Consider the following 26352-nt stretch of genomic DNA (forward strand, 5'->3'; position numbering starts at 1 on the left):
GAAACGGGCACTTCGTGCACTGCCTGCCTTACGAGTTATTAGAACGGACGGCTGTCTTTGTGGTGCGACTGCAGAGGGATCCTTCTTCCTCCCATACCCATTCTCCTGCCATCCGAAATCCGAGCACAAAAGACTGCCTCCTTCGCCTTAGATTTTAACAGCTTAGGAGACTGCACGCCCGGCTCCTTGCACATCTCCGCCTCAGTGTCATGGGACGGTACCCGCTGCCCACAGGGAAGTGCAATGAGGCAGCACCTCCTTAGAGGGGAAGCACCCCCTTACAGTTGGGGACCGCCCTCTCCAGATCCCAGCGCCCCCTGAGAGGGGCCACGGAGGGACCCTCTGCCCCCCAGCGTGGCACTCTGGACTCTCACGACTCAAACTGTGGTCTGGGGGCCAGCGGCATCAGCATCACCCGGGAGCACATAAGAAGTGCAGGCTCCCCGGTCCCCCCACCCCCCACCGCACTGAATCAGAATCTGCATCCTTATTCTCTCTCTGTCTGGCTGTCTCTCTCTCTCCCTGCCCCTCCCCGCTCACTCTCTGGCTCTCCCTCAAAATAAATAAACTTCAAAAATTTTTTAAAAGGGGAGAGGCGCCTGAGTGGCTCAGTCGGTTAAGCATCTGACTCTGGGTTTCTGCTCAGGTCATGATCTCACGGTTCGCGGGTTCAAGCCCCACATCGGGCTCCACACTGACAGTGCGGAGTCGGCTTGGGATTCTGTGTCTCCCACTCTCTCTGCCTCTCCCCTGCTCACTTTCTCTGTCGCTCTCAAAATAAATAAATAAACGTAATTTTTTTTTTTTTTTAAAGAACCTACCTCTTAACAGGTTCCCCCAGATCTTATGCACCAGAAAGTTTAGGAACAGCTGCTCTAATGACCACTCCCCATGAAGTCGGTGTATTGAGCCCCTGAGGTGCGTTGCAATGGAAATACAAGTTAAGGCTCTCAGGGACAGAATACCATAAATTTATTTCTTGGGGCTCCTGGGTGGTTCAGTCGGTTAAGCGACCGACTTGGGCTCAGATCATGATCTCGCGGTTCGTGAGTTCGAGCCCCGAGTTGGGCTCTGTGCTGACAGCGCAGAGCCTGGAGGAAGCCTGCTTCACATTCTGTGTCTCCTTCTCTCTCTGCCCCTCCGCCACTCGCACTCTGTCTCTGTCTCTCTCTCTCTCTCTCAAAAGTCAATAAACGTTAAAAAAAAATGTTAAAGAATACCATAAATTTATTTCTAACGTTCGTTACGTATGTGACCTACAGCAAGTCCCTTGATCCTCTGAGCCTCAGTTTCCCCCTCCATACGCTGGGCATAATAATGCCTGGCTCAGAGTATCGCTATGAAGGTCAAATGAAGTAAAATATGTAAACTGTAAATATTGATAGGTATTTACTCCCTCGCTTGCTGGCCAAGGGTAGGTTTTGCTGACAGCTAAGTGCCCAGGGGTAAGAAGCAGGATAAAGATGTTTTGAGAAGAACTGAGACAGAGAGAAAGCCCAGTCGGGGATATTGGTCGGGGCAAGGTATTAGCTTAACCTGAATGTTCCCATTGGGCCCTCCACATTCTCTGCTCTTTGTCTTTTAAAAATGCAGACGCGTCCTCAGAAAGGAGTTGGATAGCTAGGAGTTATAGCACACAAGGATTTACTTCCAGAACCTCCTACCCCACAGCATGCTAATTATTTAGCAGATGTGCATGACTTAACAACTACACAGCTAAGTCTCTCAGAGTCACTGATTTTCATTCTCATCCCAGCGCTTACAAGAAAATCTCATCCCAAGTATATTTCCCTCAGCAAATATTAAAGCTTCCCACGTGACATCTGTAAAGGAATTACCGTACTGTATACAAATCATCTGTAGACAATAGATTTCTCTTTAAAAAAAAAAAATCACATTAGGCTTTCAGGACAACTGGTGTCCTATAAACCTAAAATTTGTATTAATACAGAGTGCCCAGACTAACCCTGAGCTCCAACTCCCTAAATTCCTTCCAGTAATGTTTGGCTTTTCACTTTTCTCCCCAGTGTGAATTCATTAAGTTCTTCTTTTGGAAAGAAGATTGGGAAAAACAGGTGACCTAGGACCTCTGTCCACAGACCAATGTGTCGAACGCGTCGTCACCTTTGCGCACACTGCGTTCAGCAACCGTGTGGCCTCTGTCGTGCCGCGGCTATAGGAAATGTTGGTCCAGAAATATATGTGTTTCTTAGGGAGAGTCTTTTTGAAAGAGAATTCAGCTCACACAGCATTAAATACACTACACTAAAATTACTCCCTATTGCATCAGTGAGGGATGCATTTAGGTCTTCGGCCGGATAATAAATATGATCTCAACGGGGGAAATAATGGGGGTAGGGTGGGGAGACAAAGAGTGAGAGAGAGAGAGAGACTTTGACATCTTTATACCTCCCCCACAGCAGGGAAAGATCTCGTGTTGTAAGCAATTAAACTTTCTTCTCTTCATTACATAGAACTCTCAGCTGGAGTCAACATAAACAGCATCCAGTCACCTGTTGCCCCATTACAGTACCTGGGATGAGGCTCACAGGCCCTCCAAAGACTCGCTTCTCGGGCACCTCCTTCCCATCGTCACAGGTGACACTTGGTGTCCAGCACCCATGGAGCTCAGCATGTTGCCACCAATGACACATCCATTAATCTCACACCTGCAAACTGTTCATCAGAGTCCATCACACGAAACTCCCAAGCTCGATAGGTTTGCTGTCCTGTGTGTTTCCCGAAACACAGCTTCGGCACAAATGTGCTTTACCTTTGGATAGTCTTCACTTGGAAAAGTGCCCGTGTTTTAACCCGGCCACTTCCTTTCGTGGAGATAAATCCGAACCATCAGACTCGCAGCGAGAATTTCAAACTACCTTTTCATAGTACGAGTCAATTTTTAGTTCATAAAGATACTGCTAGAAGCAAGGGCTGGGGAACCAGAAGACATGGATCCTGTGTCCAGCTTTGCCCCTTGCTGGTTGTGTGTGCTCGGGCAAGGCTGCATTTCACCTGTTCTGGCCTCATTCTTCTCACCTGTGATGTAGATATAACACCTGTCCTACCCAAGGCTGACCAAGGGAGATCACATGGGTGAGAGAAGGTTATGAAGTGTGATACTATGTCTTCAATTACCATACGAGGCAGCTAGTGAACAGTTATTGCTGCCTCTGAAATAGAGGAAGTGAAGAGAAAAAGAGGATGTGTCAGATTCTACCTCATGGTCTCAAATGGGAGCCATGACTGGTGTGGGATAGGGTGCGTTACAATCATCTTAATTTAGCAGCAAGGCAGCTTGAGATTATTGGCTCGCATCTGTATGTTTTGCTCAGATCTATATAGTACTCTTCCTGCTACACTATAAAGCCTCTCAGATTGATCAGGAGCACAGACCTGTGTGTCAAGAGACCAGAAATCTATGCTGAACCCTGTCACAACATTCTAAGGGACAAGTGAATCTTTTGGAACCTCTCTGGGTCTTGAAAGTTGGTGCATTTCATCCCGAAATCAATGTGGAAAGATTTATCAAGAAACTTAAGAATATTTATATCTCTTGCTCTAATAAGCACATATTTGAAAGACTATTTTAAGGACATGATCCTTAACAAGATAAAACCATTTCAGGTACAAAGAATGTTAATTACAGTGTAATTAACAATAGCAAAAAAAAATGGAGGGGTAATCGAAATGTTAACCATAGTATATCTTTTTTATCAAATCATTTGCTGTTAGTTAAGATGCTGATTTGAAATACAATTCAATAACAAGGGAAATATTTAAGGAATAATGTTGAGTAAAGTAAAAATCAGGGTACTAAAATGTATGAATATCCTACTTTGATCCTATGCACAGAAAAGAGAGACTAAGAAAGCGACGACTTGCCAAGATATTGCCAACGGTCATGCTTGAATGAAGATGGGTAATTTTTAATATTAGTTTCTAATGTTTATGGCTCATTTTTTACCTTTCCTCTATTTTTCAAATTTGCTTTAACATGTATTTATTATTTCACAAATAAATGAAGACAGAAACCTAATACCAGCAGGTTGAAATAGACGTCTAAAGTCATCTGCTTCAATGTTAAAGCTCTATGCTTTCACAGTAGTTTCAACTCTAGCGGTCTGAGAGCAAAATAACTAACAGTTTCAAAGCAAGAAATCACTCACAAAAGACTATGGCTGTAGAATGCTGTGTTTAAACACACGGAATCCTGATGCCTGTTTCCACACCACTCGCCGAAGTGACGGGTCAGGGTATGTCCAGAGTGACAATAGCGATCGGGGTGGCCGAATATGAACCACGCTGAAAGTAAAAGTCCAACGAAGGGGCTAGTAGTAATACGCACAGTGCAGTGTTTATGGGATTCGTCAGAGCTGTGTAGACGCTGGTATCTGAAACCCTACGAGTGTTAACTGGTCTTTACAGCAATGTCATGCTTGCTGAGAAGGCTATTTCGGCATGAAATAATTCCATACAAGTGAGAAGTACATTTCTCTCCCCACCACCGCCCCCCCCCAATATGGCTCAGAGTGACCTAATAACGCTGGAGGCTAATGAATTTTTCAAAGTGTTTTAAAAGCCAGTTCTGGGATGGCATTTTGCTCTGCATCCACTACAGTGAGTTTATGTCTGAATTTTTTTTAGAGAGTGGAGCCAAGAGACCCAGCGCTCCAGGGATGTCAGCCAAGTGGAAAGCATGCCATCAGTTCCAGACCAATGAAGATGCTTTGTTTTGTGCACGGCTTTATTACGTTAGGGTCTTACGAAGCAAATTCACAATTAAATAATAGAAGAAATATTCAGCTAGCGAATACAATTCTCCTTCCTGTTTATCTTTTTCCACGACCTGTACACATTTCCTAAGGCCACGCTTTCGTTTGCCTACAATCTAAAAAGAAAGAGACCCAAATGAGTCCTCCCAGTGCTCTTGGTAAATACTCAAAAGATAAAACAAAATCTGAATCAAAGTTTAGGCTTGTATTAATCCACAAGGATGAGTTGAAATACCGTTCACCTTTCCCTGAAAGGATCCAGCTCTGCGAGTCTGTTTTTATTGCAGCTGTCAAAGGGTGAGAGAGTCCTACCTAGTATTTTGGTCAGGAGGCACCGCGCACACGCCAAACGAGGCCGCTCAGGGCCGGGGGGAAGACGGAAGTGTTAAAGCTGCACAGACTTAATAATGTACAACATGATAAGACCAGAGCTAACGCTGCCACGCCATATATAGAAAAGTCGTTAAGAGAGTAAGCCTGAGAGTTCTCATCACAAGGAGAAAATGTCCCCCTTTATTCATTCTTTTCTTTTTCTTGGATCTGTAAAAGACCATGGATGTTCGCTGAACCTACGGTGGCAATCCTCTTAGAGTAAACCAAACCATCCTGCTAAAGTGATGGATGTCAATTATTTCTCAAGAGAAATGGGGGGAAAAAAAGCAGCAGAGAAGTTGGGGGCAAAGAGAGGCTTGCCCCCTTGTGTCCCTGGAGAAGGGCCCGGGGACACTGCCCTCCCAGGGAGCAGGCAGACGTGTGCCCTCTCAGACACAGCCGTGGCAGAGGACCCGCTGATCTGTCCACCTGCCGTGACACCTCTGTCTTCCCAGGGCCAGGTGCTGATCTGGCCAGCGCCACTGACCCCTTGCTGGAGAAAACCCATGAAGAGTGCAAAGCCAAGCAAAATGCCCCTACATTCGGGATGAACCTCTGCCTCTGTTCTTTTCCATTTTGGGGAGCCAAGATGCAGGCCCGCACCTTTCTTTTTCGCACCCTTCAATTAACTGATAGATCATTTTCACGACAATTGGACCTCACTGAATGGATGGGCATCTTCTTTTCTTTTCTTTTTTTTTTTAAAGCCACTTATCCTGTAAGTCCTGGGTTTTGTTTTGTTTTTGTTTTTGTTTTTGTTTGAGCGAGGGAAAGAAATGCTTTCTGAGAATGAGAGCTCTCCCACAAAATCCTTCCAAATAATTGAAAGTCCATCAGTAGCCGCCCCTCCCCCTGGGGCTGTTCTCAGGGATCTTCGTTTACACCCGCTGCAGCTTTTTTTGTGGAGTCCAGAGCCAGCTTTAGTTTCGGGCTCAGGACGGGAGCGGGGCGCGAGGAGTGGCCTTTTTTTTTTGCATCTTCTACATGCCACGGGCCTATTTCTGCCTCCTCACATCAGGCTCACATTTTTAGCACCGTCACCCTCCCTCCTGACTCATGATCACTTGTTATGAAAACCATGACATTTCACATTATCTGGCTTCCCGTAAGAACGAGGTCTCCTGTGCGAGAGACTTCTCCAGACAACCGAAGCTTACCCTCCATGGGACAATTTCCTTTCTATTTCCTTTTCTATTCGAATGATCGGAGTTAGAAATTGTTCGGAAACTGCCTGCACACCCCACCCGTTTTCTCAAGCAGGACACTGGGCTTACGTGACCTCTCCTCCTTGCTTGCTCAGGGTTATCACTGTGAACACCAGTGATGTGATAGCCACAGACACCGCACAGATGTTCAGAACTGTTTCCCCGACTCCAGATGGAATGACACTTATTGAGGGCCTGGGTCTGCGTCTTGTAGATTCTGTTTGATTTTGGTTTTGTTTGGGCAATTCCTCCACTGTAAGTCATCAGCAGTTACAGCCTCTGGCAACCCCTTCTCCCGTCACCGCACTCTGAGAAAATCAAGCTTATGAATATCTTGTCAAAGCACAGACTAAGTGATGATGATGATGATGATGACGACAACGATGATGACGATCATGACGATCATGACGATGATGGTGATGGCTAACATTCGGGAGTCGTTGCTGTGTTCCCAGCATTGCTGTGAGTGTTCTACAGATGTCGCCTTACAAATAGGCTCAGAGAGTGGGGCGCCTGGGTGGCGCAGTCGGTTAAGCGTCCGACTTCAGCCAGGTCACCATCTCGCGGTCCGTGAGTTCGAGCCCCGCGTCAGGCTCTGGGCTGATGGCTCGGAGCCTGGAGCCTGTTTCCGATTCTGTGTCTCCCTCTCTCTCTGCCCCTCCCCCGTTCATGCTCTGTCTCTCTCTGTCCCAAAAATAAATAAAAAACGTTGAAGAAAAAAAAACATTTTAACAAATAGGCTCAGAGAGGGAGCGAGTTTAGGATATTTTCCCGTGAGAAAAAAAAAAAAAAAAAAGACGACCTTTAAAAGATATGTTTTCTTTTTTTACTTTTTTTACTTGAGTGCAGTCGACACACAACGTCATATTCGTTTCCGGTGCACAGGATAGTGATTTGACAACCGTGTGGTTATGCTGCGCTCACAAGTGGAGCTAACATCTGTCACCGTACAACCCTGCTACGATATCACCGACCACGTACCCCACGCTGTACCTTTTATTCCCAGGGCGTATTCATCCCATAACTGGAAGCCTGCGTCTCCCACTCGCCTCCACCCCTTTTGCCCATCCCCCCACCCCCCTTCCTTCTGACAACCACCAGTTCGTCCTCGGTATTGACAGGTCTGGTCCTGCTTTTGGCTTATTTGCTCATCTGTGTGCACGCATCTTCTTTATTCGTAAAGATGTGCTTTCGGTCATCAATTTTGGCTCCCTAAAGAAAAGCCGCTCTTGCAGAATTCCATCTTTCAGGAGACCGAGGGTTGGCTGATGATGCCAGACGAGTGAACTCCAATTCATTCCGCCCTGGGTTTCGGAAGGATGTTCTCCTATGCCTCACCACGTTTCCCTCTGTCCAACCCCCCAGATCCTTCTCTTCTCTCCTGGTTCCTTCCAATCCCACCTCCACCTTCCTTCTTTTCTTTCTTCCCGTTTCCTTCACCCCTATGTGTCTCGAGTATAACCGGCAGTTTTCTAGAGCACTGCTAAGCCAGTGGACTCAAGGGCCAAAAACAGACTTGGCAGGACTGACAGCTGTCTCCCAACTTGAGGTCTTCTCACTAGCTGTGTCACTGGGGAGAGCCACCCCACTGTGCCAATCACCAGCCAATCAATCGACCAAAATAATCTTGAAGTCCTCCAGCAAGAGACTAAGAAGAAATCTGCAAAACCAAAAGTTGTGACAACAACACTGATGGTAGTAAGTAAGGGGCAACTTCAAACTTTTTTTGAAACGTATTCTCCTTATTACAAATTCACTAAATTCTCGGGGCACCAGGGTGGCTCAGTCCACTAAGCGTCCCACTCTTGATTTCAGGTCATGATCTCACGGCTCATGAGTTCAAGTCCAGCGTCGGGCTCTGTGCTGATAGCATGGAGCCTGCTTGGGATTCCCTCTCTCCCTCCCTCCCTCTCTCTCTCTCTCTCTCTCTCTCTGCCCCTCCCCTGCTCACTCTCTATCTCTCTCTCAAAATAAATAAAAATAAACTTTAAAATAAAATAAAATAAAAATAAAACTTCACTAAATTCCCACATTTCTGACCACTGTAAAAGCAAGGCACACACCAATTTTCCAAATGGTTTATCAGTATTTTATATTCCTTTTGCATGGGCATACAGTGAGAAAATCTCCCAACTTGTTCAAGCAAATCACAGACAGCCGAGCCACATATTTTTTTTATAGCTAGTTCTCAATAACATTAGTTGATTTCTCAGCCGTCCAAGGGCTTTTAATAATATAAAACAGTCAACACAGAAATAAACCCCTCTCGGGTCAAAGTGAACTTACCATCCAACCCTCCTATTAACCTGTCAAGTTGTCCACTCTTAATTGAAAGGGAATTAAGTATTCCAGGAGATCAGGTGGGAAAAGGCACTTAGGCTATAAGAAGAGAGTCCTGGAACTGGAGTCCGCTGATCTGGGAGCAAACTCTGGCTCTGCTTTTCATTGGCAGTGAGAACTTGGGCAAACTCCCCGCCTCACTAAGGCTCAGTTTGCTCAACCGCAAAAGGGGACCGCTAGCTACTTCACCAGACCATTGTGCACAGTAAGTGAAAAACATCTATCTCTTAGAGGGAAGACGGATATTCACCAAATTTTAGGTGAACTAAAGGGAGCTAAGGACTGTCCCTGTTCCTATAAAATGTCAGTAAGGCTTCCTGGCTCTCTGATCCCCCAGTGGTCTCTTTTGTGTCCTTAGGACTACAGATGGAGAGCATATCCTCACCTCAGGACCATGCACACCTGCAGCAGCCCTAAGAGAGGAGTGCTAATGTCGTTCTCATTTTATAGATGAGCAAACCGAGACTCGGTGAGGCTAAGTGACCCAAGCTGCCTGCCCAGCAAATAAAAATGGCAAAGGCAGACTCTGAAATCAGGCCGTGAGCTACCACGCCGTGCAGCATTGAGGGGAAAGAAGTGATGAGGAAGACAGTGGTATCTCCCAGGTTCCTCCAAATCCCAAAATGCTCTATGAAATTCTTTGTAAATCTCCTTAGGCAGGCAATTCTACTACGGGCTGCTTCCTGGGCTCCAGGTTACCGGCTCAGGTACAGGAATGTGTGATCACTGCTGCTCCCAAGGAAGGCAGCTGTCATTAAGGATGAGAACACAGATACTGTTTTGATGGTGCTGACGTCTAATTTCAACTACCTGTTTGGAAGCCCCCACACAATATGCACAATCATGAAGAAAGCTAATTCCCATATGTGAGTAGGTAAACCTTGAATTACACCAGACCTGTTGCCAAAATACGTTCATGATCGTATACATTATCGGAAAAGGGATTTATTTATTCTTGCCAAGGTCCAAAAGGGTGAGCTGCTTGTAATAAAAAAACACATTGAGAAAAAAAAAAAAAAAAAACCCACAACAAAACAAGTATAATAACAGGATAGAAACTAAGCAATAAAAATTAGAAAAACTTGATCTTGGTTCAGGTCATGATCTCACGGTTTGGGAGATAGAGCCCCGCATCGGGCTCTGTTCTGGCAGCACAGAGCCTGCTTAGGATTCTCCCTCTCTCCCTGCCCCTCCCTCACACACACTCTCTCTCTCAAAAATAAATAAACGAACATTTTAAAAAAAGAAATACAGGGGCGCCTGGGTGGCTCAGTTGGTTAAGCGTCAGCCTTTGGCTCAGGTCATTATCTCACTCACAGTGTGTGAGTTCGAGCCCCGTGTCAGGCTCTAGGCTGACAGCTCGGAGCCTGGAGCCTGCTTCGGATTCTGTGTCTCCCCCTCTCTCTGCCCCTCCCCTGCTCATGCTCTCTCTCTCTCTCTCTCTCTCTCAATAATAAATTAACATTAAAAAATTTTAATAAAAAAATAAAAAAGAAATTAAAAAAAGAAACACAAGGCTAAGGAATAAGCATAAACATAACTTTGTGCTTCCTGGAAGCCAAAGCAAGAACTAGAAAGCGCATGGAGTCAAAGATACGCAATTTTTCTGGACACCATCATGTCAAGAAGACTCTTACATGACAGGCTAATAAGAATACCTGGGAAAGTCGGTCACATCCCTGAGAGTTAGATGAAATAGAAGACCATAATCATGTTCTACCGCAAACAGCATGCCTGCCGGACAAGGCGTCTGCCTCAGGACGGCGCATGGGTTCATCCCCTGCATAAGTCTGCGGTCTCAGGACTGGACAGAAATACTAATGGATCTCGTCTGGAATGCCTGCACCTTTCATCTCAAGGACTCTAAGAAGCTTCCCTGCCAACCTATCTCATGATATTAGATGTTAGAGGCAGCAGAATAGGCTGGGCAGACTTGGTGTGGTAGTTAAGATCGGGGGAGCCTAACTTTTAGTCTCTGAACCACACAGAGGAAGATCCAAGGCACCGAGAAGCTCTGTTTGCTGATCCACCCAGTGAGGTTTTGCAGATGCTTTTAGTGGCCCATTCCCTTCCCTGCCTCTCTCCAATCCACTCATGCTTTAATTCAACCAAGATTTGCAGATTCCAGGCAGGTATGCCTAAAAACTAGCCTCGTTAGTTTTTAGTAACATTTTATATGGAGTACACACTACGTGCAAAGTGTTGTGTGGCACTCCTTGACCTTAATGTTTCTCACCTCCTTCTAGTAAACCAACCTGGGTGGGTGCGCGTGCTGGCACCTGCCCTCTTCAGATACAGATCACTCTGAATCTGCACCTGTCCACCCACTTACTAGTTTTTATTGAGCCACTACAATGCAGTATGATTTGCTCAAGCCTCTTGCCCTATGTCTTCGTTCATGCTAAAAACAGTCTGTTCTTTTTACGTCTAGTACAAGCGTGGCTCACGGTCCCAAGAAGCATCTGAAGCCTGTTGAAGCTCCAAAGCATCGGAGGCTGGAACAGCTGACCGATGTGTTTGCTCCTGGTCCATCTACCGGTCCCCACGAGCCGAGAGAACATCCTCCCTCGTCTCCTTCTAAGGAACAGACTTCAGTCTGCCCTAACAGGAAATTAAGGAAAGAAGATCCACATGCGGCGGTTCATTAAGATTAATGGCGAGATCCTGGGGCGCCCGGGGTGGCTCAGTCGGTTAAGCGTCCGACTTCGGCTCAGGTCATGATCCCACAGTTCGTGGGTTCGAGCCGCAGGTCCGGCTCTGTGCTGACAGCTCGGAGGAGCCTGGAGCCGACCTCGGATTCTGTGTCTCCCTCTCTCTGTGCCCCTCACCCACGCGTGCTCTGTTTCTGTCTCAAAAATAAAGAAACATAAACTTAAAAAAAAAAAAAAAGACGAATGGCAAGATCCAAAGTGACAGCCTACTCTGCTGATGGATGTCATCAGCACTGACAAGACCAAAGAGAACTTCTGCCTGATCTGTGACACCAAGGGTTGCTTTGCTGTTCCTCGTATTACACCTGACGAGGCCAAGTACAGGTTGTGCAAAGCGACAAAGATCTTTGTGAACATAAAAGGAATCCCTGATCTGGTGACCCGTGACGCTTGAACCATCCGCTGTCCTGAGCCCCTCGTCAAAGTGAATGCTGCCATTCAGATTAATCTGGAGACTGGCAAACAGAACAGCCAAACAGAGCAATGGGTGAACGGGTCTCTAGATGACATACTCGGAAGGCTCTTTGTCCTTAATTAGCATTAATATGGCATGATTGATTGCCAAAACAAACAGCTTACTAAATATCAGGCATTGCACCAGGCCCTGATATACAGTGGTGGACAAAATCATACAGAGACCTATTTTTTACTCTGATGAATCAGACAAACATGCCCAATAGAAATATAACGACACGCTGAGGTAAGTGATCCAAAATCATGACCAAAAAACCCAACCTATACTCATGAAATGAGGCAGGGGGGATGGGGAAGGGTCCTTCGGTGAGACTTCCTTTCTTCACCTAACCTGAAGAAGGGGCAGGGGTTTTTTATGCCAAAGGGGGCAAGAGGAGAAGCCACAAGAGTCTGAGCGACACATTGGGCCAGATCCCGGGGTCTTGCTAAGAGTGCTATTGTTCTCCAAAGAGCAATGGAAAAGTCACGAGGTTTCTAGAGGTGCAGAAGACGCTCCCTGGCAGCGGCGGGAGAGTGGTCATCCTGATGAGTTAGTGATGCCAGGGGCAGGGTGGGTGGGGGTGGGATGAAGGAAAAGGAGGTTTCCAGCTGGGCAAACTGGATGAGCAACAAATGCCATTCGCTGAGGCAGAAGCAGCCAGGTTCTTCGCTGAAGGCTGTAGATACAGTCGTTTGGCTTTACAATAAACCTGCAGAGTGGGTATCGCTATTCCATTTTTTTCAGATTAAAAACCCAAGACTGTGTTACCAGCTTAGTTTTTCTAACCCGGGCTTTGTGGGTCGGATTTTTCAGAGCAATCTAGCACCCAGCTTGCCTCTCAAGATCTCTTAAGGAGAAAGATACCTCCCCTGGAAACCAAAGCCCAAAGCCACAGGGCTCAGACAGAAATGGATTTGGCACAGTGCCAGAGATTCTGAGCGGGCTACTCCAGGACCTGAGGCAGGGAAGCCATGTACGGTTGTGCAAGTTGTGTACTGCACGGACCCAGAGGGTGCCAGTCATATCAAACTCCATGCGAATGCTGCCGCCTGAATTTGAATGCCCCTCCCCAGTTTCTGTTCAAAGAAGACTCCAAACTCTATGACTCTACCACAAACCCCACGGTCCGCACAGAATCAATGACCAAGTCAACACCGTGCACTTTATTTCTCCGGTCCCCAGATGGTCTTTCCTCTTTTGCAGCCTTCATCTTTTGCAGACCCGGGTAGTTCTCCCTCCCCCTTTTCACTGCTCAACTAGCACACCAGGGAGGAGAGGATGTCCAGGGAGAGTGATGCCTCTATCCCCAAGCCACCATTGCTTACAAGAGCTCTCCAGACCGGTCGGCCAAACCCCACACAACGTTAACATCTGCCCAAACAAATGTTACAAATGGAAATAAACAGGTTATTCCAAAGCTGTCGCCTTTTTACCTAGTTAGCATAAAATGTTCCCAAGTCCTTAATTAAATGGTGTCCTTGCTCACCTAATCACATCCTTCAAGACCCAAGGTGCTGTCTGAACGGCAGGGACCAATCCTTTACCTTTGAGGCAGACCAATCCACCGTGAGATTTACACTGAAAAAGTCTGACTCTTCTCTGCAGGCCCCGGGGCTGGATAACCCACAGCCCTGGGTCTGAAAGCCGAGGCAGTGAGAAATGCAACTGACTCCAGGACTAAAGCGATCGTGGGCTTTTTTCCTCATCAGCCCTTAAGGGACTGGCGCCACATTCACAGAACTGCTTTGGATTCCCGAGTCTCCTTCCCTGCTCTGGAAGGCTCTGGCAAAGTCTCAAGTGCACCGGCCCTCGCTTATGGATGGGGAGGGAGCTGATCCCGTGGCCTGCGGTCAGAATGAGCTCAGCTCCCCAAGTGAAGCTGCTGTGGCAGCAGCTCCATCACCCCTAGCCCTTTCCACAGCGGCCCCCTCAAATACCTGCAACGGTCATCTGCAACATGGACAACTCTTCTTCCCATAAAAGAATCAGGAATAGATTCCTCCAGGGTCAAGATGATGCCTCTGTAGACACACGGCAATGTGTTTCTTTCTTTCTTTCTTAAAAAACCCCACCTCCTCTACAACTCTAACGCGGTCGTTCTTTTAGAGTTTTCGAACGTGCTTTCTTGTCCCTGTGCCACACAGCACAGAGTCCACGTTGACATTCAGGTCACCCAGGACTGTTCTCCTGTAGAAGTCCCCATGGTCACTAATACCCACTGCAGAACTGACCACTTCACCGGCAGCTGTCGCTGCTGAAGAGACAGATGTATCCCTCAGACTGTAGTGGCCGCCCTATCCCCACCCTTTCTTTGAAAACAGCATTCCTGTGACATTAATGTGGCCTGGATCCATCCTACGGCAGCTGACACTCCTCCACCCACCCCCACACATACCCAAGGCTGACTGGTGATCTACATCATAGGGCATGTGGACTGCAGTGACCCCCCCCCCCACCCCAACCCATTAGCAGCTGCTTGAACTGAATCAGCCGGTGGGATCCAGGCAGTAAGAGGCTCGGTAGCCAGCCCACAAGTGTGGGGACCTTGGTTTCCCATCAGCCTGAACCCCAGGGCTCTGATTCTTCATTTATTTCATCCCCCCCCCCCACACACACACACAAAGTTCATAGGAACTTGGACCATTTACTGCCATCATGAGGTCATCTTGGCCTGAATGCTTTTCTGAGCCGATCACCATGAAATGGAGGGACATTTCCCAAATCACAGTCTAGGGCAGGGAGCCCTTATTCCCTGCCCTCCCTCCATTTCTCTTACCATCGAAATGCTACGACTAAGAATAAGACACCACCATAGAAACGGCATAACTGAAAAAGGAGAGCATGGCTAAAACTTCAGGACAAGTCTGGAACTATCGGACTTGATCTCTGTCCTTCCTCCAGGCTCTGAATGGGCAGGTGGAAGAAAAGCCAGGTGGGCCCTGGCAGGAAAAAAAAAAAAAAAAAAGAAAGTGTGTTTTTATTCTCATTTCCAGTTCTAGCAATGAGTGTCCACCCCAGAGACATAGCTGCGAGCTCACATCAGGGGAGTGAATCCTGGCTTCTCTGCTGGCTTGATTGTTTAACCATCATTGTGTCCATCTCCTACTCGTCATTCTGTATTTGTCACGGAGGTGCCATCTCAGAAGACTATGCTTGGAATAAGTGACGACTTCCCTTGCTGCCCTCCAGTCAGCTAAGATTTTTTTTACCAAGAAGAACCGGGCACCCAAGCATGTACCAACCAGGCAGAAGGCAGGCCCCCTAGAGAACCATTGGAGAACCAGGAAGAAGCGATCCCTCTGAGGCCACACTCGGGGTCCGCTTTTGCCACTTCTGATAAACACAGCATATTCTCAGGAAGGAAGGGTGTGTATCAGAAGGAGAGATTTGGGGGGGAGGGGTTGGGATTACGTCCCCGAACATGCGTAAGGATCAGCCGGACCAGACTAGGATGAAAAAGGTTTGAGGGCATGCTCTCCCGATTTCAACAGACGCAAGCCCGAAACTACCGGATAAAAATTCAAAGACATCCCTTCCCCTTCAAAGATCTCCACTCAACACAAGGGCCTGGCCTAGAATGGGAAAGCTGATGCTCCCCTCACAATAACAGATGAATAATAAATATTCCTGGTCAGGAGGAAAAGAGACGCACAATGTCTCCCAAGTTTTGATCATTGGAAATTTTATCTATGACTAACAAATGCAAAATGGTTGCAATTCAAAACTTCTCTTGCCTATTGGAATTAGCTAGTTCCAATGGTGGGTGAGGTTATGTTAGGACTTTGGAAAGAACATTGACAATTTCAAACTATTGAAAGATACACATCATGATTACAGAATAGCAAAGCGAGAAATCAAGTAGGTAGGAAAACAACCTGTCAATTAGATTCTTTAAAGGTATCATAGGGATAAGCCTATATTAACTTCTGATGGAAAAGAGCTTTCTGATGGAAAACACCTCAGTTCTATCTAATTCTGGCCTAATGAGGCCAGCATAATTTCTCCTCCTTCAAATGCTTTCTGAAGTATTAGCCTGATTTTTTAAAATCTTACTAACTGATTAGGAATGTGCCCACAAATGAACGTCATAATTACTGACTTAATTTCTTCCTCCAAAACAAAGATTATCTGTCACCTAAAACGAAAGGTTAGCTCGAACTATAGTTAATGTTGCAATTAGGTAAAAGTTTTATTTTCCTGGAAAAGATAATTTGTCAGGGGCAATGTGACACCAAAAGTGACCAGAACACCTTTCCTGCGGCTGAATACGAAAGCCTCATTGAGAGTCTAACAAGAAACCTATTCCAAGAAAAAATAAAATTAGCAGTAATTGTTCTCCTGGCTAACACAGGAAGCTAGAAACAGTATTTCAAACAACCACTTCTCTTTCCTGTCTTTTTTTTTAATGATAGAGAGCAAATTGCTCGTCTAATGAAGGGACTCGGTAAATAAACTTACCCATTACTTTCAACTGATTGCTCTGAAACAGGGAATTTTTCCAGGCCTGCAATTGTTCTTTGGCAATGAGGCAAGGGGCGCCTGGGTGGCTCAGTCGGTCAAGCGTCCGACTTCGGCTCACAGTTCATGGGTTCAAGCCCCGCGTCGGACTCTGTGCTGACAGCTCAGAGCCTGGAGCCTGCTTTGGATTCTGTGTCTCCCTCTCTCTCTGCCCCTCCCCCTGTTCATGCTCTGCCTCTCTCTGTCTCAAAAATAATAAATAAAAACATTAAAAAAAAAAAAAGAAAGAAATGAGGCAAATCTCTTGCTCACATCAGACCCCACAATCTAAATGTTTATTGTTAAAATAAACGTTTCAGGAGTGAAACACAGGTGCAGTCTAAATCGATGTGTATCACTGATGCCCAATCATTCTCATCCACCACCAACAAACAACAACAACAAACAAGTAAATAAGTTGTCACGATCGACTTCTTTTTGACCGTTTCTCCCTCATCATTAGGTAAAGAACAGGGAGTTTACTTACGCTATCAGAAATGCAAGTGAGTGCGAGTGCTCACGTAACACTATAAGGGGGTCAGTAATAAACACACAAATGACCACAAACTTTCTGAAATCCCCACAATGGTTTGAGTCTCTGGGACACTTGAGGTAGAAAACAAAATACTTACTACTTACCTTAGCATTAATCAACTCTCACGTCTTGTAAAAGATACTTAGAGTTAAATCAGTGTAAGACTTGGGTCTGCGCTCCCTTTGTTGTGCAAAGATAAATGAGGGACTGTTAACAATCCTGCAACTACCCTGCCTTGTGATTAAGACGTCACCTTAATGGTGACTTTGTATTTTGTCTTCTCTGAAGGTTTAAAGGTTAAAGGCATCATAAATTATGCATTTCCTCCTCTGCCAGGCCCATAAAACGTACTTTCACTGTTCACGAAAGATATTGCTTCTGAATGAGCGGAGGCTTTTTCCTAAGTGTTGAAACAGAAACATTCCCATTATGTTTATTACTGCTATGCTGGAGAGCCAAAACAGTTCGGAATTAGGAAGCCGCTAGAATCTGTTCCAGAATGTGTAGCAACTGTAAACGCACACAATAAAATCACAGTTCACTCTTTGGACAGTGGTTCAGTGGTACCCGCCAACATGCTGGTCTCTTCCCAAGAGAACAACAGTCGGGCAACCCCCACATCGGCAGCAACAGTTGGGGTTTTCCCCTTCTGCCTCTACCCAAGTTACAGATCTGAACAGGGACCTGAACAGGGCCCTGAACAGGGACGGGAGAGGCACATGAGTCACACGAGATCATCCCTTACTTCTGCCCTGGAGCAAGCTCTTTGTGGGGGACGCTTGGGTAAACTGCGCATTCGCAGGAACGACCTTCCTAGCAGCACCCTAACTTCCTCTCTTACGCTTTGCCACCGCCTCCAGCTAAAGTACAGTTCTAAGGGTTTCTTCCCCACCCCACCCCCCCTCCCGCTTTACACTTACAGGTACTGCATCTGCAGAAGGCTGGGCTCTTTCTTCCAAAGGAGCACCACACCCATTAACCCTCTAGCCTTCAGAAGCAAATTGAAGTTTGGCCGGACGTACCTTTCTCCAACCTCAGGCCAAAGGACCCAAAACTGGGCACACAGGACCCAACTTCCGTCAGGCCACGACCACCCCCAGCTCCGCACTTCGCGGGGGCAGGATTCTGGAGACAGACTGCTAGCCGTAAGGACCCGAGCTCCAAAGATTCTTTCCAGGCTTAGCCCACACACCCTGACAACTAAGTGGCAAAGTTGTTTCTTCCTCCTCTGCTGCAATGCCCTTTCCCCTTCATCAGCGCGCGCGGGCGCGCGCACACACACACACACACACACACACACCACAGGTACACGCACGCACGCACACAGCCTTGCTCCCCCAACTTACCAGTTTAGATTTGGCGCGTTGCAAAAATTCTTCCATGTCGTTGAGAGACGTTTGGACTAGGGGTACCCGGCGGGGCACAGAGGAAGATCTCTGCCCCGCGGAGAGAAGCGGGGTCTCGGGAAACCGGCTGGCCGGAGCGCAGCGACCGCTGTTCCCTCCTGCCGCTCGGAGGCGGCTGAGGCTGTGGCTGCGCCCTCGGCTGTCGCCTTCCTGGGCTCCCTGCCCCACCCCCGCGCTCGGCCGCCCGCTCTGGGCGTCGACTCTGCCCTAATAAGGAAAGTGGGTGTGCCGCCCGGGAGCCCCAGGGCGCGCCCCGCGCGCTCACTGGCACGCGCCTGCGGGGCCGGGGCTCGGGGGCCCGGGCTCCGGGCCGGGCGCGAGGGCGGGGGTGTTGGGGGATGGCGAGGGGCTCCTCCGCCAATCGCAGGGCCCCGCTGCGGCCTCCTGACGTGGCGCGCCGAAAGATGCTGCAACCATGGACAGCGCCCAGAAGTGCGAGCCAAGTGCAAGGGGCTGCTGCATAGGGAGGCTCTGCCGCAGGCACCGCCGTCGTCAGCCAGAGGAGGTGGGAAGGGGGAGAGGGGGAAAAGAGGTCCCCGGAGAGCCCCCCTCCTCGGCCAGCGCCTCCCTGGCTGGCTGGCACGTTACAGAGAGCTCCAGCGGCCACTTAATGAGCTGGCTCTGCGGGCCTGGCCGGGGGATGCACTCAGCTAGATTGGAGGTGGGGGGGTTATTGCTGAGCTCAAAGCAGTACGACCTTGATGGAAAATAATCAGGAGAGCCGGCTGGGAGGTTGTGCTAGGATGCATCTTTTCTTTTTACCCTCACAACATACCCACCCAGCAACGGGCATCCACGATTCACCCAGGGGCGAGGTGTCCTTATGTTGGTCCTGGGCTGAAGCGTAGATACTTCTGCAGTCCCCATCCACTCTCTGACGTGAAGGCTCAGGGAGAGCTGGGGCAACAGAACCTCCCTACTGCATAAGTGTCTGTGTCCTACAAGATCCTCAGATAATTTCTATGCACATTAAAGTTTTAAAGCTACTGCAATAAACACTTACGTGTATAAGTATGAACCCTATTTTAAGCCATGGAGTTTTGTAGTGTGTATTCTCTAGCCTTATCAAGACCTAGGAACCTCAGGCTTTCTCGTACATCTAGGCTGTAATACCCTTCCTGCCCTCTCACCAGCTCCCACGGCCCCGCTGACTCATGCCTCAGCTGCCAGCTTAGAGAAGTGGTCTCAACCTTGACTGCGTGTTGAAATCACATTATAACATCCAGAGCTTTACAACTACTAATTCCTATGCTCTGTTCCCAGACCGACTGAGTCAATGTCTCTGGAGAGGGGCCACCGCAACAGTGGTAGGAGTGCTCCCAGCGATTCTAATGTGCAGCCCAGGTATGACCTCTGGTTCTCAAACTTCAGCGTGTATCCAAACCACTCAGAGATGTAATAAAACAGAGATCTTGGTGTCTCATCCCCAGGATTTCAGGCTTAATAGGTCTGGTTTCACGGGCCTGAGAATTTCCATTTTTAAAGGTATCCCAGAGTTTGCTGATACCGCTTAGAAATTCTCTTCCCCCAGGAAGCCCCTCCCCTGGACATATCCTTCTTTCCCACTCCTACACGGAGCCAGTTGCCTGTTTTATAGCAACCTGTATTTTCTGCTCTACTCTAACTCACCCAATTACTTGTCTGTGTTCTCCACCAGGCTGTGAGCTCCACGAGAACCAGGACTTCGCCTGTCACGTTCATTGATGAATCCCTAACACAAGTCATATATAAATCCCCAATAAATGCACTTTAGTGAATACACGTACATATGGGAGGTTCTTTGATCTCTCATATGCTCTGTGTGTGTGTGTGTGTGTGTGTGCGCGCGCGCGCACGCGAGCATGTGTGATTATCCAATTATTTTCTTATTCAGGAGGACCCAATGAAAAAACATCAGCAGAGTCTAGAGATCTGATTAGAGGAGAGCGATAGGAATATTAAGCTCCGGTTTACATTCCGGTGATGAGCTGTGAGAAAGCTGCAGATCCTATCTATTTCTTCGGGGACTTAAGTAATTCAAAACCATCCAGGTAAAACATGTGTTTTGTCAGCCTTTAGATCAGTGAAGTTGATCACGATTCAAGCAATATTGCTGCGAAAAGTTTCCAGGAATTTCTTCCCTCTGACTCCATTGATGAATTTAGTGACACACATAATAGCCTATTCCTTTGACTTTTGATTTTAAACCTTCTGAGGAGGTATGCTACAGCCCTGAGATTTAAAAAAAAAAAAAAAATCCCGATAAGACTGCAATTCTAACACCTATCTCTCAGAGTTTCTCCTCCACCAACAAGGCCCCTGCAAAAGTTCATCAACATTTACCTCCTCCAACTGACCACATGTATTAGCTTCCTGAGGCTGCTGTAATAAATGACCACATGCTCAGCAGCTTAAAGCAACACGAATCTACTTTGCAGTTTTGTAGGTCAGAAGTCTGACACAGGTCTCACCAGGCCAAAAGCAAGGTTTTAGGTCAACTGAGCTGCATTCCTTTCCAGACACTCTAGAGCAGAATCCTTTTTTTTTTTTTTTTTTTAATTATTATTAGTATTATTTAAAAAAATTTTTTTTCTGTTTGTTTTCTTGAAAACTGTTTCTAGAAGCAGCCCACATTTCTTCATTCAAGGTGCCTCCTCTATCTTCAAAGCCAGCAATGTTGCATCTCTCTGACTATGCTCTCATAGCCGCCTCTCCTTCTGCCTCTCTGCCTCTACCTTCCTCTTCTTCTTCCTAAGGACCCTTGTGATTACATTGGACCTATTTGGATACTCCAGGATAATCTCCCCATTTTAAGGCCAGCTGATTAGCAACCTTAATTCCCCTTTGCCATAAAACCTAACCTATTCACAGCTATTAAGGATTAGGATGTGGACATCTTTGGGAAGTCATAATCTATATACCATACAACCCACATCCCAAGTTATTTGGTGGCTGTCAGCTTTCAATCCTCACTTTCTCATCATTCCACCACAGCCAGAAATCTAGTGCCTTTAACTAACTCTAATTAGAAATTGTCAGCCCTGGCTGCACAGTGGAATCGCCGGGGGTCTTTGGAAAATAGTGATGCTCCGGTCCCATCTCCAGAAAACCTCAACTGAGTGGTCTTGGGAGGATCAGTATTATCAGAAGGAGGCTGTATTAAAAAATACAGGCATCAGTATTTTTTAAAAGCTTATCAGAGAATTCTCTGTACAGTCATAGTTGGGAACCACTGCTGATGCTAGATAAACTGGCATTCCCTCATCACCCAGATACAAAATGTGGTGCGCACTTTGATTTATAAATCTCTCCTACTCTTTTTGGCCTAATAGCTCCCAAGTCCTCAACTTTTGAAAGAGCCTCCATTAGATTCCTTCCTTCTGGTCCAAGGGCCACCAACGTAATTCCAATATTTGCGTCTGAGCCTAAAATCCATCCGTCTTCTTGACCGCGTCCTTTGTTCTTCTCAACAGAACAATCCTTTCCTCTACTCCGTTCTTTTCACTCTCCTGGATTCCTCTCATTAAGACTCCTATCTGAGATCTCTTTATTTTTTCAATTAGTTAGCCTGAATAGATTTTGTAGAATAGTTGGTATGGACTAAACAGTGTCTCCCAAAATCCATAACTCCCGATGTCATGGTATTAGGATGTGGGACCTTTGGGAGGCAATTAGGTTTAGATGAGGTCATAAGAGTAGAGGCCCCAGGACAGGATTGGTCTCCTTATAAGAAGAGGAAGAGGGACCAGAGCTCTTGTGAACGTGCTCACGCTCTCTCTCCCTCTCTCTCCCTCTCTCTCCCCCTCTCTCTCTCTCTCCCTCCCTCCCTCCCTCCTTCCTTCCTTCCCCCACCCCAACATATGAGAATACAGCAAGAAGTGGTTGTCTGCAAGCCAGGAAGAGGATTCGCACCGGGAACCAAATCAGACATCTTAGTCTTGGACTTCCTGGCCTCCAGAACTGGGAAACATAACTGTCTGTTGTTTCCCCTGCTTGATTTATGGTATTTTGTTACAGCAGCCCAAGGACACTGATAAATGGTAGTGCTGGGAAAATGAAGACTACAGGGGTCATGTAATCCCATCCTCTCATTTTTCTGCACAGGTAACAAACCCAGAGTAGTTCAATATCCTGCTTGGGCTAATAGAGTTGCTTCAAAGCAGAGCCAGGGGTAGAACTCAGCTCTGTGTCATTCATTCCTCCAGCATTTATGGATCATCAGCTATGCTTGGGTGGGCACTGTGCCTCACCACGATGTAAAAGGCAAGATCCCTGCTCTCAAGGAGCTCATGGTTTAGTCACTCTCACACAAAGACAAATGCAGTGACTGAGAAACGCACCTGGCATTGTACTAGCTGAGACGCAATACGGTGTCATGACTACAATCTGGATGGTCATCCTCGCCGCGGTAGATTAAACAAGGCTGCAAATTCTTTGGCACTCCTCCCAATGGCAGGTCAGGTCTATTCTATGTTCTTGTCTTTTAATCTAGGGGAACTCTATAACTTCCTGAGCAATGACATACAGCTGAGACACCATGGCAGTTTCTGGGACCAAGCCTTAAGAGATTGGCAGTTTCCACTTCTTGCCTCCTGGAATACATACTCTTGGAACATAACCAATATGCTATGAGGAAGCCCAAGCAGCGACACGGAGAGGCCCACGTGGAGAACGACTAAGTGTGCTGGCTAACAGCCCAGTTGCCTACCGTGTGGGTGAGCCATCTTGAAATAGATTATCTAGTCCCAGACAAGCCGCCCTAGCTGATGTCATATGGAACACAGTCCAGCTTTCTCTGCTGAGTCCTGCCTAAATCCCTGACCCACAAAACTGTGGAATCCAATAAAACAACTGGTGTTATAAGCCATTACATTTCTGGGTAACTTCAGGCTTAGTAACTTCAGGTAAGGTATCCTCTCTAGGCTTCAGCGTCTTCCTCTGTAAAATAGGAATAATCCTCCCTCCTAGGAGTGCTGTGAAAGTTAAATGAATTATACATGCAAAGGGCATGTGTTTCTGGGCCTAGATGCCATTACAGTCATCATAAAGGATCTGTCAAATACAGAAGAAACTTAATGAAGAAGTTAGAAGTGAGGACAAGGGTATCCATGAAGAGAACCCAACAAGGGGGAAATCTCTGGATCACCTGCTGATAGATCAATAGCCACTAAAAATGTGAAATTGTTTTACTATTGATACATAGTATACCTTCTGTAGAATACATATAATGCAATAGGTTATATTATAATTTGTGTCTATCCTACGGCAAGCAACACCTCCTAAAAGTTACGCTCCTTTGGCAATCTGAGCTTCGCACAATGACACGCCTATTTCAGAGGAAATCGCTGCAGATACTCTGGCTGGTGATTTTTCTCTGCAGTAACACATCTGCCTGCACTGTTCACTACTCCTGAAATGTAAGCTTCTTACGGCAAGGCTCGTTTTATATCCCCAAATTACCAGTCCGCAACGACACGTGGCTCTCATAAAAACACTGGGCTTTGCATCAACGCCAGGGAGCTTCTGTTGCAGTCGGGGCCGTGAGGGTGTCCCCCCCCCCCGCCCCCCTCCCAAAGTTTTCCTTCCCAGAGCTAGCTCCCCTGGAGCCCGCACCAGCGTGATATCAGCAAACGTGGACGTGAGACCTGGCTGTGTGCTTTGGGCAAGTTCACTGACCCCTCTGATCGTCAATCTCCTCATCTATGAATGGAGAAAGGAATACTTGCCCTAGTTACTTTACAGGATTATAAAAATTCGAATGCTGACACTGCTACACTTACTGGAAAATGTTAACCACGGAGGGGAGCATAGCGAGATGTTTTTGTTGGGTTAAAAAAAAAAAAAAACCAGCCTGACAAACACCATCCTTTAGAGAAAGTGGAATGTGATTGGAATGGCAGCCGCTGACTCACCACGCGGGCACGTCCCCATGCCAGCTTCCTACTGACCACCTCGCTGCTGACAGGTGTGGTTTCCTCGGTGAGGCTGTTGTTTTTGCCGCTTGTAAATGACTTCACGTGACAAAAGATGCTCAAGAAACTGTGCCTCTCACTTGGGCTACATTTACAAAGCATTTCAAGCTCGTTTCAAGGACAAGAGCCTGAAGGACTAATGTGCATTCACTACTTAAGTAACCCGTGTTAACCCGTGCCTCTCTGTTTGGCTTCTAAGCAACTATTAAAGGCCTGCTTTTCGCCCTGTGGGTGGTCAAACGCTCCCATTTGAGCCAACAAGATCAAAAGGAATTCACTTTTTTCTGGCGTGTTTCGGCAAGGGTACCCACATTTTTTAAGGTAGGTTTTGCAAGACTTTTTGTTAAGGGAGTCCATATAGCCGTAATCCTCTCTGGGCTTCTGCTAAGAAAGAAAAGGGGGGATTACTGGAATCGTCTGTGGCCGTACACAGTAGCAGGGTACAGCTCACTCGGGAGATGGCCTGAGAGTCAGATGTCGGGCTTTTGAACAGGGCACAAACCGCTTGCGTCATTTCTGGGAACCACAGACATCTTGTAGAACAATGAATTTAATTTGCAAGGACAGCAGAGGAGAGCGGAAGTGCTGTGGCTTCTGAGTCATCAGGATAATGAGGCAGTGGCCCTGCTTTTAGATCTGTGGCCCTGCTGAAAGGTGAGGGGTGACGGTCTTCATATCTCTGCTTCGCTTCATTATTCAGCTGGTTCAATCTTTACACACTGTCCTCCTACAGGAAGGTATCTCCACTCCCTTCACAACAATCCTGTGTGTTTCAGGCTTAGAGTATAAATTTTAACTTACAGTCCCGTCACTCCTCTCCACTGGGAAGGTATTTGGCAGGGAGAGTGGAACATTAATACTTTTCAAGTCTACGTGATTTCTTATCCTCGCAATGAGCAAATGCCAGAAAAGAGACTATATACAACAGACTCTGTTTCAGAGGTAGCAAACCCGTGGCCCCAAATTGTGTCCTGACAGGCCCAAAGACTGAAAGCCAGACAGGGGATGAAGAATTCCAAATACTTTTGGGGCGCGCTGGTGGTTCAGTCAGTCGAGGGGCCGACTCTCGATCTCGGCTCAGGTCATGAGATCACAGTTTGTGAGTTCAAGCCCCGCATCCGGCTCTGCCTGATGGCATGGAGCCTGCTTTGGCTTCTGTGTCTCCATCTTTCTGCCCCTCCCCAACTTATGCTCTCCCTCTCAAAAAAATATACTTAAGAAAAAAAAAAAAGAATTCCAAACACTTTTTATTAAAAAGGCCAATGTGGGGTTTGTTTGTTGTTGTTTTTTTTTTTTTTTTGAGCATGAAACATCAATCTTCTATTAATAGCATTTAATCCTCATAACAAATGTATAAAGTAGGCTCTATTATTATCTTCATTTTAAAAATGTGCAGACTGAGGTACGAAGATGCACTTTGTCTTAAATTATCCAAGTATAATTATCCAAGTGGCCAAGCCGGGATTCAGACTCAGTGATGGGAACCCAGGGGTCGAACTATTGCACGTCACTGCCTGTTCAATGTTGCACACCTGAAAGGGCGCACAGGTAACCTCGAGAAGAAGGAAGGGCTCCCTGTACTCCTCTTTCAGTTACTGCTTTCCCACTACACTTCAGAATGAGCTCACCCGCCCAATTCCGCATGCCCACACAGCTGTCACGTCCATTGTTGGCAGATGCACCCAAAAGCTTACGAGACAGAAAGAAGCTAACGTCCCCCAAACTTGAGGATCATAAGGCATTACTAATTCCGCCATAGGGGCGCCTGGGTGGCTCTTCCAGTTGGGCGTCCGACTTCGGCTCAGGGCACGATCTCACAGCTCGTGGGTTCGAGCCCCGCGGTGGGGCTCTGTGCTGACAGCTCGGAGCCTGGAGCCTGCTTCCGATTCTGTGCCTCCCTCGCTCTCTGCCCCTCTCCCGCTCGTGCTCTGTCTCTCTCAAAAATAAATAAACACTAAAAAAAATATTTAATAATTCCCGCCATAGATTATAGCTCAGCTAAACAGCTGCTTCTTTCCACCAGGTACTCCTTTACTCAGGCCCCGTCCTCAGCATCCCCACCCTGACTAAGAAGACAGCACTGTTGGATGATGGTCAGAGACTTGA

General features: G+C 47.0%; 1 protein-coding gene and 1 pseudogene across 3 annotated transcripts in view; one reads left to right on the forward strand and one right to left on the reverse strand.

Annotated features, from left to right (window-relative positions):
- The window catches only part of PRUNE2 (prune homolog 2 with BCH domain), a 270665-nt gene extending 252135 nt beyond the window's left edge, over window positions 1-18530 (reverse strand). For all 3 annotated transcript variants that reach the window (XM_049633842.1, XM_049633851.1, XM_049633832.1), the window contains exon 1: window positions 18236-18530. In XM_049633842.1, coding sequence (XP_049489799.1) covers window positions 18236-18271 — 36 coding nt within the window. In that variant the 5' untranslated portion in view covers window positions 18272-18530. The remainder of the gene's footprint in view (window positions 1-18235) is intronic.
- Window positions 11098-13454, forward strand: LOC125924070 (40S ribosomal protein S4, X isoform-like; annotated as a pseudogene).
- Window positions 18531-26352: the final 7822 nt, after the last annotated feature.

The sequence above is a fragment of the Panthera uncia genome, chromosome D4 (assembly GCF_023721935.1).
Source record: "Panthera uncia isolate 11264 chromosome D4, Puncia_PCG_1.0, whole genome shotgun sequence".
Lineage (NCBI taxonomy): Eukaryota > Metazoa > Chordata > Mammalia > Carnivora > Felidae > Panthera > Panthera uncia.